At 41.2% G+C, this 14,554-nt stretch overlaps 1 protein-coding gene across 1 annotated transcript; it reads left to right on the top strand.

Annotated features, from left to right (window-relative positions):
- Positions 1-6,877: 6,877 nt before the first annotated feature.
- Positions 6,878-13,766, top strand: LOC129348432 (atypical kinase COQ8B, mitochondrial-like). Its single transcript, XM_055008785.1, has 11 exons — positions 6,878-6,988; positions 7,417-7,536; positions 7,642-7,727; positions 7,811-7,951; positions 8,046-8,127; positions 8,798-8,891; positions 9,568-9,709; positions 10,647-10,754; positions 10,857-10,922; positions 11,088-11,174; positions 12,595-13,766. The coding sequence occupies exons 2-11, from the start codon at positions 7,419-7,421 to the stop codon at positions 12,898-12,900; spliced, it is 1,230 nt and encodes a 409-aa protein (XP_054864760.1). The 5' UTR covers positions 6,878-6,988; positions 7,417-7,418; the 3' UTR covers positions 12,901-13,766.
- Positions 13,767-14,554: the final 788 nt, after the last annotated feature.

Here is a 14,554-nt window from a genome sequence, read left to right as displayed (position 1 = left end):
GCCGGATGGAAGAAAAACTGAAGGTGAGGCCCTCAACCCCAAGAACATCAAACCTATCATCAAGCATGGAGGTGGCAGTATCATGCTCTGGGGCTTTCTAGAAGTACTTCTGGACTGGTTTCAGAGTGCATGTTGGACTGGTTCTGGACTTTCTTGAGACTGGTTTATGTTTGGTTCCAGTCTTGGTTCTCCTGGTTTTGGATGTGATTTAAAGTTGGTTTAGGATTTATTTTACTCTGGATCTGGTCCTGGATGAGGACTGGTTTCAGAGGGTCTTGGGCAAGTCTTGGACTTTTTAAGGACTAGTTTAGGTTTGGTCCCAATTTTGTTCTGGTTTTTGACCATTTTTAGGACTGGTGTCAAACTGTATTCTGACTGGTTCTGAACATTTTTGGACTGATTTAGGTTTGATTTTGGTCCCAGTTTTAGACTTTTTTAGGACTGGCTTCAGGGTTAGTTGTGGTTCAAAATTACTTAATATTTTTTTTCCCAAAATGACTAAAAAAATGGTCCAAAATGACTAAAAAGTGGTAGAAAATGACTTAAAATTGATCCAAAAGGTTTACAATTTGCCCAAAATGACTCAAACTTGTCCAGAATGACTAACATTTGGTTCAAAATGACTCAAAATCTGTCCAGAATGACCAAAACTCTCCAAACGGATTCAGAATTTACTTGAAACCTGTCCAAAATTACTTTAAAAACTAGTAAACTCAAAGTTGGTCAGAAATGACTTAGTTTGTGGTAAAGAAATGGTTCCATCAGGCTAGAATGAAGGTTCTAGACTGGTCTCCCTAAAGTCCTGACTTCAACCCATCAATCGTTTCCACTCTGTTATATTATATAATGTTTTTCAGCATCAGATTTCCTCAGAAGTCCTAAATGTAAAACAAGAACCCAATTAAACAAATGAAACAGAACTCTACAGGTGATCATGTATTTATTGAAGGAAATGAATCAACAGCAGCATAGACTGAAAATACCAAAAACCAAACGTCCTGCACATCGCTTTGGAAGAATCTGAGCTGACTCAGTCATCCAGAACAGCTTCAGGTTCCTCCTCAACATCTCTCCCAGATGAAGGTCAAGACTGTCACTCGTTCATTCTAGAACTTCATTCTTCTCTAAATGTTTTTCGCTTCAGTCATTGTGTTCTTTGAGCTGCCGTCTGGCTTCGTGACCCACTTTCTTCTGCCATTCAGACGGATATTCTGACAGTTTTCTTTAGAATCTGCTGCTGTAATTCAGAATCCATCTTGCCATCAATAGAAGTAAATTGCCTTGGCCCAGATTCAGCAGAACAGACAGGAACCTGGAGGACACCTCCATGGAGTCTGACTTTACATACATGAGAGTGGCTTTATGAAGAGTTCCTCAGGTTAAAACATCATTTATTTTCAGAAAGTTCAGCCTGATGCTCTGATTTAAAGACTGACATGAAGCCGACAGCTCATTGAAGCCATTTTAGTGAATAATCTGATGAAACCGACTCCAGAGTCGACACTGATGGACTCCAAAGGCTTTGATTAACTTCTGAAAAAGTTCCACCTGAACCTCCTGAGATGAATCTGGTTCTTCATCTCCAGTAACTTTATTAATGATTAGAGTTCTACTTTCAGACTGGGAATATTTCCAGAGCTCCATAGAGGTGGGTCCAGATTTATGACTTTCAAATGGACTTTTTCCATCAGACCTTCATCAGTCCATCTCATGAAGCTGACTAGAATAATCCACTGCTCAGTAAAACTAAAAGTCTGTCTACTGATGGTGTTCAGACTGAAAACAGCCTCAGTGACACATTTCTGTGGATTTAGAAACTCTTGTCAGAACAGAAACTTTCCAGTTCTTCTAAACACAGAATAAACTTTATGATCAGCAGAGACGAACACAGAGCAGCAGGACTAAATAAAAAGCACTCCGACGGACAGTAAAAGAAGTAAATCCAGTGTATGGAGGGATAAAGCTGCCAAACGAAACAGGAATGAAAGACCTGAAGGGAAACCAGCCGAGAGTGGTTTGTCCTGACGTCTTCAGATGGAGATTTAACAGGCAGCCGATGTTCTATCTCTCAGGAGACAAGGATCTGCCGTCCATCATGTTTAGTGAGAAACAACAACTAGATGTCCGTTTATAGTGTCAGCTCTGAAGAAGTCAGGACAGTCATATGCTGACTGACAGGAGTCACATCTGCTGGGAGTCTTCAAGAGCCAAACATCTCCTGGGGGAAGCTGTTCGAAGTAAACCTATAGGACTTAGAATAATTAAAGCAATCATTTCATACTACTACTATTACAACTACTACTACTATTTATAATCTGTCTGTAGAAACGCTTAAAAATACACCATCTCAGATTTGGTTTAGTTCACTTGGTTATTTGGGAGGAAAAAACACATTTGCCAGAGATATTTTTCACATTTTAATTAGGAAACCATTTTAAGGGTCCTCCATGAACACCAACATCTAGACTTCTATGGACATCTAGACCTCTGTGAACATCTAGACCTCTGTGAACATCTAGACCTCTATGAACACCAACATCTAGATCTCTGTGAACATCTAGACCTCTGTGAACACCAACATCTAGACCTCTGTGAACATCTAGACCTCTATGAACACCAACATCTAGACCTGTGAACACAAACATCTAGACCTCTGTGAACATCTAGACCTCTGTGAACACCAACATATAGACCTCTGTGAACATCTAGACCTCTGTGAACATCTAGACCTCTGTGAACATCTAGACCTCTGAACGCCAACATCCAGACCTCTATGAACATCTAGACCTCTATGAACACCAACATCTAAACCTCTGTGAACATCTAGACCTCTATGAACACCAACATCTAGACCTCTGTGAACATCTAGACCTCTGTGAACATCTAGACCTCTATGAACACCAACATCTAGACCTCTATGGACATCTAGACTTCTGTGAACATCTAGACCTCTATGAACATCTAGACCTCTATGAACACCAACATCTAGACCTCTATGGACATCTAGACCTCTGTGAACATCCAGACCTCTATGAACACCAACATCTAGACCTCTGTGAACATCTAGACCTCTGTGAACACCAACATCTAGACCTCTATGAACATCTAGACCTCTAAGAACACCAACATCGAGACCTCTGTGAACATCTAGACCTCTGTGAACATCTAGACCTCTGTGAACACCAACATCTAGACCTCTATGAACATCTAGACCTCTATGAACACCAACATCTAAACCTCTGTGAACATCTAGACCTCTGTGAACATCTAGACCTCTATGAACACCAACATCTAGACCTCTATGAACACCTAGACCTCTATGAACACCAACATCTAGACCTCTATGGACATCTAGACCTCTGTGGACATCTAGACCTCTATGAACACCAACATCTAGACCTCTATGGACATCTAGACCTCTATGAACACCAACATCTAGACCTCTATGGACATCTAGACCTCTGTGAACATCTAGACCAGTGATCATCAACTGGCGGCCCATGGGCCGAATCCTGCCCGCCGAACCGTCCAATCCGGCCCGCGACTGGATTCCAGAATTGTGAGGATCAAAGAGAAAATATCATGTGGTCCACACTATTAAAGCAACTGAAAACAACAATAACTGAGACTCTTAACTATCAGTAATCCCCACCATTTATGACTCTATTTAGGCTACATTCCGAAATGAGGACAGACTCGCTGCACTGTTTAACATTTATTATTTCACACAGTTTTGTTTTTTTTTTTTTTTAACGTAACTTTTCCTCATGCCCTTATTTAACATTTGGTTTTTATTTCAAAGTCTCAACAACAAGCTTCAAACTAGTAGACTTCTCAGGACAAAAAAAGGAGGAAAAACCAACTGGCATAACTTAAAATAGCATGGTAAATAAATACTAACCTGGTACCAGAACAAAACAGGTCACAAATAATGTTGGCACATCAAATAAAACGTTAAGTGGGCTATAGCGATTTCAGATCACAAGGCTGAAATGGGCTCCTCACACTGCTTAATGGCTGAAGTTACATTTCCCCTCTGACACCAACTTTTTCATATCAGGCTTGGCCGCTGTCAGACTTATGTGCAAACAGTCCTCCAAAGACTGGTTTGACAGTCGGTTCCTCTCGTGTGTTTTTATCGAGTTGATCTTGGAGAACGCAGCCTCGCAGGTGTAGGTTGAACCCAACATGGTGAGCACATACATAGCCAGCGTCTTCAATGTGCCATAGTCCTCGGGACAAGACACCCAGAATGTGCTCAGGCTTTCAGCACCATGGAGAGCAGCCTGGATTTCAGCCAGCTCGCTCTGAATGGACGCCTCGTCCAACGGCATCATTTTCACCACGTTTGTGGAGAATTCTCCACTTGGGCTGATGGTGAATGGGTCACGCACAAATCCAGTGACATCCCTGGAAATGAAAAAGTCATGGAATCTAGCAGAGAAGTTGTCTTTTAATTGTGTGATGAATGTCTTCATCTTGTCTGTTACGTTGCTTTCTCCCACCGTCTTCAGTGTGTTGAAGTGCAGCAGCCTCTCTGACAACAAATCTGCATGGAACAGATCAAGTTTGTTCCCAAAGGCATCAAGTTTTTCCACCAAATCCCCCACTGATTTTTCTTTTCCTTGCAGCTGGAGATTAAGTGCATTCAAATGGGAGAAAATGTCTGTTAAAAACGCAACATTGCACATGTATTCTCTGTCTTGCATGATGCGGAGATGGTCAGCTGCCGCTTTTGATTTCCTTTGTTTCAAAAAATCCACTACTTGGGCATGGAGTTCAACGAAGCGCTCCAGTGCTTTGCCCTTACTGAGCCAGCGCACGTCATTGTGGAGTAACAGGTCATCATGAGAAACCTGGGATTCCAGCACAAATTTACGGAACAGGCAGTGCTGCGTGCTTGAATTTCCTCTGATGTGGTTAATAATTTTCATGGTTTTCTCCATCACCTCTTTGAGCTCCCTGCTTAGCTTTGCACACAGCACGCTTTGATGGATAATACAGTGAAGTGCGTTAGGTTTAGAAGCGACAGTCTTTATTCTGCTCACAAGACCCTTGTTTTTGCCAATCATGGCAGGTGCACCATCTGTCACTGTCGGGTTGATTTAATCCAGGGACAATCCATGGCTTTTAAAAAAATCCTCCAGTTTTCCAAAGATGATGTCAGCAGTGGTGTTGTCCTCTAGCGGAAGCAATGCCAGCAGCTCCTCTCAGAAATCTTTGCCATCAAAGTATCTGACAAAAACGCACAACTGTGAAATATCCGTGTTGTCAGTGGACTCATCAATAGCCAGTGAAATGTATTTGGCTTCCTTGATCCCGTCAATGACAGCTGGCTGGACATGCTCTGCCAAGACGTGGACACGACGTGCAGCAGTTGAAGCAGAGAGAGGCATTTGTTTGACAGATACAATAACTCTGTCCATGGATTTGTCGGGGGCAAGTTCCTCCAGAACGGTGACCATGCTCTCCTTTAAAAGCTCACTTTCTGTGAAAGGCCGGTTATGTTTGCAAAGCACCCAGGCAGCCTGCAGAGATGCACACGTTACTCTCTCTTGATCAGTTAAAGTTCCAGTAATAATGCCATTTGCACGGGTGCAGGCAGATTTCAATGTGGCCATTTTTCTATGACGGGCCTCTGACTGCTCAGGATATGAATCCTTGGAATTTGTATGTTTGTGTTGTGGTGACGGCGCAGATTATATTCTTTTGCAACAGCAACAGTTTCGTTGCAAATGAGGCATACAGGTGACGCATTTCGGAAGGTTGGCATGATAAATGCCTACTTTTCAGTCCAGTCATTTTTAAAGGATCTGTTTTCCACATCAACTTTTCCTTTCATGGCCTTTGAGAGTTCCATTTTACCTGTGTTAAGAAGCCTTTTCCTTTCACTTCCATGCTGTTTGTTTTTCAAGTGCTCTATAAATAAAGTTGACTTAATTGAGTTGAGGCAAAATATCTCTATCACTCCTGGTGGTTGACTGTGGTATAGGTGATAGGAGCCTGACTCATAAAGGCTCAAAATGCCTTCAGTTTTGTAATGAAATGAAAAAAAATATAAACAATAAACATCAAATAATAATGTTATGCCAAAATTTGATTTTTATTTAATTTTTGTTTGAGGGTCCGGCCCCCAAGGTGACTGTCCAGTAAAATTCTGGCCCTCTGACAAATATAGTTGGTGACCCCTGGTCTAGATTCTCCCAAAGCATAAAAAATCTCCACTCCTGATCTCACCAGAAGTTAATATCCACTCAGGTTAGCAGCATGTACATACATATCATAGAAATAATATCACTTCATCAAAATGTTTTTAAGACAGCGTTTGATCCATATTCCAACATTGTTGCGTCTTTAGAAAATCAGAAGCTAAATCACAACCCAATGCAACAAATGTATGAACATCTTTAGTTGTAGCCTTTATGCTAGATTTTGCAAATAGTTATATGTTCAAAATGTTTCAAGATAATTAACACCTCATAGCTAAGCAAAATAGTCTAAAGATCTACCTTTACAAAGTAGATCATGTACACTTACCAGAAAGTGTGTTAAAGCACATCTTTAATGGGTCCTTTTCTATTCACTGTGCTCTAAATATCCTTGCAGTGTGTTTAAAATGCAAATGTACTGTACATTCTCATTGCCAACTGCTGATAAAGGGCTTAACATGGTGGCAATGAAAAGAAAATGCTGTAACACTTTCCTGACATTCTGAGGAGCTTTTTAAACCTGCTTTTCAAGTGCCAGATGGGGAAAACACTTAAACATGTCATAAAAGATACCACACTTTAATGTGTGATTTCAGCCTTTAAATAGCAACAGCATCTGCGTCAAATCATTGGTTTCCTCAAGCATCTGTCCTCAGGTGATGCTAAATTTAAAACTGCTTGTGCCTTTTGTCTCCCTGCTGCAGGACTGGCAGTAGGACTGGGGATCGGTGCCATTGCAGAAGTTGCAAAACAATCACTGGGAGGCAAACAAAAAGCAGGTAAAAATATTCTTTTCTTAGTTCTCCTCTCTGGTTCTTCCTTTGTATCCTGTGAAGCAGCCTTTGGTCCAGCACACTTCCAGCAGACAGATGGACAACTTGTCAGCCCTGAGAAGTTTCTAATCTGTCAGCACCCGCTAGGCACTGGATGGACTTAAAATCCAACTTACTAATAAGAATTTAGAAAGGCTTTAATATGTGTTAAATGAACAGTGTTTAATGATGTACCACTGCCCCAGTTTTTATGCTCTGCTACCTACAATTGGCCCAGTTTAGGGCTCAGTTATTTACATGCAGCACTTGGAAAGTAATTGCTAAGATAAATTACTTATGTCATGGCGTTATACTTCTAATATGTTGCTCCTAATATCACTGCTAATACTGCTTTGTATGTATGTGTATGTGTGTGTGTGTGGTGTGTTTTATAGACATGGGTGCCCTGCTAGACTCTGCTTTCTTGTCAGAGGCTAATGCTGAGAGAATAGTCAACACACTGTGTAAGGTTCGTGGAGCTGCACTGAAGATAGGCCAGATGCTCAGCATACAAGGTACACACTGTATCAACACTTCCACTGCTGTTATTCAGATATCCTCACAGTCAGATGATTTCAAGGCAGTGGAAAATACTTTTCTGGATTTTTTTTTCTTTTCAGACAACTCCTTTATCAATCCACAGCTGCAGAAGATCTTTGAAAGGGTCAGGCAGAGCGCCGACTTCATGCCCACATGGCAGATGGATGTAAGCATAAACTGTTCCTGACATTTTGTCATCTTGTACTATATAGTGTTAGTTTTTTTTAGTGTCTGTTTCTGATCTTGTAGAAAGTTCTGGAGGAGGAGTTAGGGCCGGGCTGGCGAGAGAAGCTCTCGGCCTTTGAGGACAAACCATTTGCTGCCGCTTCCATTGGCCAAGTACATTATGGGATGTTAAAAGATGGTAGAGAAATTGCCATGAAGATCCAGGTAGGATGTTATTCTCACACATTTAGGTCTGTCTCCCTACAACCTACGTTTCACTGTCTTGATTTAATGTCTGTAATTTCCACATTTGTTCCAGTACCCTGGAGTGGCAGAGAGCATTCACAGTGACATAAACAACCTAATGTCAGTACTGAAAATGAGCGTGGTCCTGCCTGAAGGTAACGGCTTCAAAGTATTATGTTGGAGTTTGTGTCAAAATTATTATACTTTACTGTGACTACCCCCGTTGTGTGTTATATTCAGCATTTTAACCACTACCCTCTTTACACCATGGGGGGTGCTATAGTTGCAGGTCAGATCTGTCTGTCTAACTGATGGTTGTTGCTGAATGAAAGGATTCAAGCCAAAAAGATCAAATTATGTTTTGTAGTTAATGCTCATCTACTGGTATTTGGTTGTCAGTCAAATGATCTTTTGAGGGTTTCCCACACAGAATGCACAAGCATGCTGAAGGTAAAGAACAATTTTAAGCACAGACGACCTCTCTCAAAGATAGGCACACTGTGTTTAAAACTACTGTCATCTAAATATACCTCTTGTTTGTGTGAACACACTGGACTTTATGCATTTCAATCCTTTATTTTGATATCTGACAGTGAGACAGGAAAAGACATGGCAGGGAAGCTGTGGTGATGTTTGGCTCCTAAACCTTTTGGCCACCAGTGTACCCAATTACCTTCAGTGCATGACCCGATTTTCTTTGTTTTATCCTCATTACAGACCAACATGTATGATATGAATTAGTGCTGCTGTTTTTGAAGATGACATGGTCCATATGTTTTCTTTACTTTTCCCAGCTGAGTATTGCACTATTTTATTTTTCCACAGGTCTTTTTGCAGACAACAGCTTAGAGGTTCTTCAAAGGGAGCTGGAATGGGAGTGTGACTATAAGAGGGAGGCAGAGTGTGCCAAGAAGTTCAGGTAGGTTTATGCCACTTTCTGAGCCAAACACTTCCTCCACTGAGGTTCAGTGGTTTGCCACTACACTGTTTAACTGCATAAAATAAAAACCACGTCAAGTCACCTTTTAAATTACAGTAGGGTTACTCTGTAATTAGGTAGTGGTTTCAGTGAACAGCTGCTGCTACATGCGTCATATATTACACACTTATTACAGCGTCGGCCTTTTCTGACCCCTGATACCTTAAAATTCTATAAATATATATATATTCATTCTATATTTCCTTTACATTAAATTCCTATCTACTACTTTGATATGTTAATGTATGTTTTAAGTTCTGCTCTGTCTGGGCAGAGCTTCTGAACTATTTTTAGTGTTTTTAATTGATTTGTATTCATTAGAATAATTTGGAAATGTAAAGTATACCACTGCAGGAGCCAGCTTATGTGTCACAGTAAGATTATTCTAGACAAAAAATGCATTCAGCAGATGCAGTGTAGCATTTCTAGGTATTATATTTAGTTTGCCCTCACATAAATGACCACGGTACATGTAGTCATGGTGTCTAGTTGCTTTTAACTGCCTTTTTGTTGTACATGTTTTGTTGCTGATTTTACATATTTTCAATTGTGCAGATCTACGAGTAGTAAAGTTGTTGTTGTTGATTTTCTTGTACAATTTGTGTTTGTCCTCCAGGTCACTGCTGGAGGGAGATGAGTATTTCCAAGTCCCTGAGGTGATAGATGAGCTGTCAGCACGCAGAGTGCTGGCCATGGAGCTGGTGCAGGGAGTCCCTTTGGACCGCTGTGTAGACCTGGACCAGGAGACGAGGAACCAGGTATGGTTTGATTTAACAGGCACATGGATCCCATCTGTCATGAATTTTTATTTATTGACGTGTGAGTGGAGACAGAGTAAGAGGAATCAGTGAACCCTCTAGCTACTTGTGTTTGAACTCTGCAGGAATATGTCAGAATGTTCTTGATGAGGTGATGTTATTGTAGTGGGGATGTTCAACTGGGTTTTCCCTTCACTAAAGCTACAGCACATCAGGAAACCACGGAGAAAGGAATAACTACTGATGTGCAAAGTGAAGTAAAGGTCAGCAGCTTTTACAGAATGGTTATGGTAGAAATTATACACAATACAGTATCTGGCAGAAAGATTTCCAGTTAGAGGTCCATGATGGTATGGAAGTATAATTGTGTGAAGCCATTAGAGATGAAACCCTCTGACAAGTATAAGGGCCATATCAGAAAGCTCTGCTCCCATACTGGGTTTGTGTTAAGGGCTGTTTTTTTCTTTGTTTCATCTCTCCTCCACTATTTCTTAAAATTAATATGGGTTTGGGGTTGTATTCACCTCCTGTTTGTAACCAGAAGCACAACTGAAGAAACTGTAATTGTACCTTGTCACACTCTATATGCCATAGTGTGACAAGTGCATGACTGATGCATATAACATTCAGAAAAACAGGTTTATTTGCCAGTAAATTATTCAGCAGGCGCTAAATACAGTGTGAAATTGATGCTGTGTCACTGTGGAAATATGTGTTAAGATTTGCCCTTCTAACGTACAGTAATGCAAGATCTTTAGACATGGTGTGAGTGTGGCAGTGTAGTGGAACATACTACCATGAGACAGTCACACTGAATAGAATAACGTGTGAAATAGGATATATGCTGAGACATAGTTCCAGAGGTGAATAGCATGGAAATGTAACATGGATAAATAACAACACTGCAGTAAACACAAGTCTCTTCTCTCCACTTTAGATCTGTTTCAACATCCTCCAGCTGTGTCTCAGGGAGCTCTTTGAGTTCAGGTTCATGCAGACAGATCCAAACTGGGCCAACTTCTTTTACAACTCAGACACCAACAAGGTGGGGGAAATCCGATTTTGTAAAGGAATTGTCTTAACACAGAAAGATGTTACATGTTCATTACATGCAACAGATTCATAACACTCTGATCATGTCTTTTAGGTTATTTTGTTGGACTTTGGAGCGTGCCGAGGCTACCCAGAATCATTCACAGATGACTATATACAGGTATGACGAGTCTAAAATTAGCAAATGTCCACCAGTCAACCTCACAACATGATTTATGCAACAAGGTTTTTGTCAATAATTAAACATCGGCATCTTTGGCTGAATTCTGCAACACTAGTGGAAAAATTCTCACACCATCACCTGCGTGTACATGTGTGTGTTCAGGTGGTTCATGCAGCTTCCGTGGGAGATCGAGCCACTGTTCTTTCCAAATCAAAGGACTTGAAATTCCTCACAGGCTTTGAGACCAAGGTAGGGTATTTTAGTCACTGCTGCTGTACTCATTTATTTTTGATGTGGTTTGTCCTCCCCGTCCTTTCTGTCTTCTGCATTTATTTGTGTTGCTTGTACTTGATGCTGTTTCTCTCCATATTATGACCCATGAGAGAGAGAGTTTGGAGTCACTTAGAAATGTCCTTATTTTTGAAAGAAAAGCATTTTTTTCAATGAAGATAACATTAAATGAATGAAAATCCAGTCTAGACATTGTTAATGTGGTAAATGACTATTCTAACTGGAAACAGCTGATTTTTAATGGAATATCTCCATAGGGGTACAGAGGAACATTTCCAGCAACCATCACTCCTGTGTTCTAATGCTACATTGTGTTAGCTAATGGTGTTGAAAGGCTAATTGATGATTAGAAAACCCTTGTGCAGTTGTTAGCACATGGATGAAAGTGTCATATTTCATAGAAAACACGAAATTGTCTGGGTGACCCCAAACTTTTGAAAGGTAGTGTATGTATATACGTGTGTGTGTGTGTGTGTGTTTGCTAAAGAACACACATACGGTTCAGTCACTTCAACACTTCAGTCCTGTTTATTTTCATGAATAGATTTCTGTAAAATCAAAGCGACAACAGAATTCAGGTGGAGGAGCTTTGATTATAATTTCAAATAAATTTGGTTTAGTTTCAAATGGAAAAGAGTTATATTTTTATGAGTGCTGTTGTGGTTGGTTCAATTTTGACCAAGCAAGGCAAAATGCACTTTACAAATGTCTGTGTTTTCTACATATGAAATCCTTTAATCATTATTAAAGGAGATGTGACTTAGAATCAAGGAAAATACACAGATGTTGGGGCTGGAATCACATCTATTCCTGGGAAACAAACAAAACACAACTTATTACACAAATTCAATGTGCGATATGTAGAGAGTCTCTGCTACTGTTCTGTGGCTCTTCCACTACTGTTTCTTTGTGTGTCTGTGGCCACAAGCTGCTCCACTCTGATCTGACAAAATATAGAAACAGACACACAGAATCTAACAGACACAAGTTTAGACACAAGGAGAGGCAGGCCAAGTGAAGGTGACATGGCTTTAGTTGACAACAACTTCTTATTTTGTTGGTGGCTGCCATGTACTCAACCTTTCTGGCTGTAAATGAAAGTGAATGGAGGAGGGAGGTGTAGCTGACCTCCCCATTTGTCGTACTCTGACATGTTCATATTCTAATGATCTCCAGTGTGCACATTTCCTCAGGCTGCCTCAAAGTATACACACTCAGAAATGCAACTTAAGTCCTTTTGTATCGTTTAGGCCTTCAGTACATTTTTGTACTTTCATGCTCTTTGCTTTGATGTTGAGATCTTCGTTCAGCTGTTGATGTGCATAGAAAGTTCTTCACTGAGATACTCACTGTAACGCCGCTCCCTGCTCTCTACCAGGCCTTCCAGGACGCCCACGTGGAGGCGGTGATGATCCTCGGTGAAGCCTTTGCATCCGCCGAGCCCTTCGACTTCGGCACCCAGAGCACCACCCAGCGCATCCAGAGCCTCATCCCCGTCATGCTGCGCCACCGCCTCACCCCTCCACCCGAGGAGTCGTACTCCCTCCATCGCAAGATGGCCGGCTCCTTCCTCATCTGCTCCAAGCTGAAAGCCCGTATACCCTGCAAGGACATGTTCCTGGATGTGTACAATGCCTACAACCAGAGGAGGCAGGCCCAGCAGGTGGCGCAGGCAAGTGCTTAGACACTCAAGGACTAAATTTGCCAAGAACATTTCCAGAGTTGGCACCTGACTACAAGGACAGAAACATTTAGTCTTGAATCCGGAGGTGGAGACGCTGCATCGGACTTGCTTAAGGCACTACACTACGTCTGTAGGTAACTGACTGCTGCCAATGTGTTCTAATGAGGACCAGGAGTGTTTGTGACTTTTTCAGCTTGACATCGTTGTGGGGGATTGGTTTTGAGGTGTTTCTCAGTGTCTCACTGAGGTCATGTATAGACAAAAGTCATGAATTATAACAATATTAAACTGAATTTGTATGAAAACGAAGTCAGAAATATATGGTGAAGCCCAGTAGGCTCATTACTGATTAAATATTAACGTTTGATTCCTGCTGTCACAGCAAACACACAATACAAGGCTACAGTTTTTCAAAAGGCAAGGTGTATATTTTCAGTGTGCTGCCATGGCTAAAATTATTTCATCCCCTCTTCTAGCAAGAGTAAGGTTCACCATATTTCTAAAAGAATGAGTATCTTGTGACTTCAGGGCAGATAATAAGCCCTGCGTTGAATAGCTGATGCTGCCAAGTGCTCTCCTTTGTTACAAGAACTTTGTGTGTCGCCTGATGAGTTGGTGAGTAAAGCTTTCACCTAAATGCGATGGCTGCCTGACTAGACGAGCAATTATCAGAGGAATTAGAGAAGACAGTCTAATGGAACCCTGGTGAGTCATGGCCTTGCATTATAAAGTGTACTTGACATAAAACTCCACAATGTGAAAACTGTCAGTCATTTTTAACACTTCTTCATTACAGAGATGTGTACTGTATCCTAATGACAGAGTGCTGTGCATGTTCTTTTTCATGAAATAAAATGTGAGAAAGATTTATGTGTCTATGTGAATCACAAATTGAGTTTCACTGGCAGATATCAAGAGGCTACAAGCCAAGGATTTCTTCCACTCTGTATTGATCTTTCCGTTTCAGTTTTAGACCTGTTCAGGAAATGTCACTGACTGGAGGCCATGTTTGACCTCACTGTTTTCCTACAGTGTTCTTGTATTGACAGTCGAGTATAATGATAGCAGATGGGCTGAAATAATGCAATACTGGAGCTAATGGTGGCATTAATGGGTCTGTGTTTTCAGGGACCGTTTTTGTTTCAAGGCAGTGATGTCTATTTTGTCTCCAATCAAGCCATTAGGGCACTTCAGACCTGTCTGCAAGCGTCTCACAAGATGATGGGAGCTGAGGTGTGAGGCTTTCACTGCTGCTATAAAAACCTGATGGCGAAGGATACGCCCTTTTTACTGTCTCTCTCCATTAGTAGCCCTCTTGCTGTTAGTGGATCCCTCCATTGAGCTCTGTTACATCCTGTACAGTCCAGCTGCTCAGCTGTTCCTACAGCGAGGTTGACTCTTGATACACTACATCAAAATCACGGTTTATTTTTCTGAGTTTTGGGAATCAGCCACAGTTAATGACTGCAGCACATGTTGAGAGAAGAAAAAGCACATTCTTCTCCTGTAGTTTCACGCAACGGAAAGTTGGAGGGTTTCTCTCCCTCTCTGCGTGTAAGAAGCAGCTGGCTTTGGTTTGTTGGAGAAGAATTGACTCCTTTTGGTTCCACTCTGAGACTCTCAAACTGGACTGGCGTGGGTTGATTTCTACCAA

The sequence above is a fragment of the Amphiprion ocellaris genome, unplaced genomic scaffold, assembly GCF_022539595.1.
Source record: "Amphiprion ocellaris isolate individual 3 ecotype Okinawa unplaced genomic scaffold, ASM2253959v1 Aocel_unscaffolded197, whole genome shotgun sequence".
NCBI classification, from domain to species: Eukaryota; Metazoa; Chordata; class Actinopteri; family Pomacentridae; genus Amphiprion; species Amphiprion ocellaris.
The sequence above is the reverse complement of the archived record's forward strand: the minus strand, read 5'-3'. Positions and strand labels throughout refer to the sequence as shown.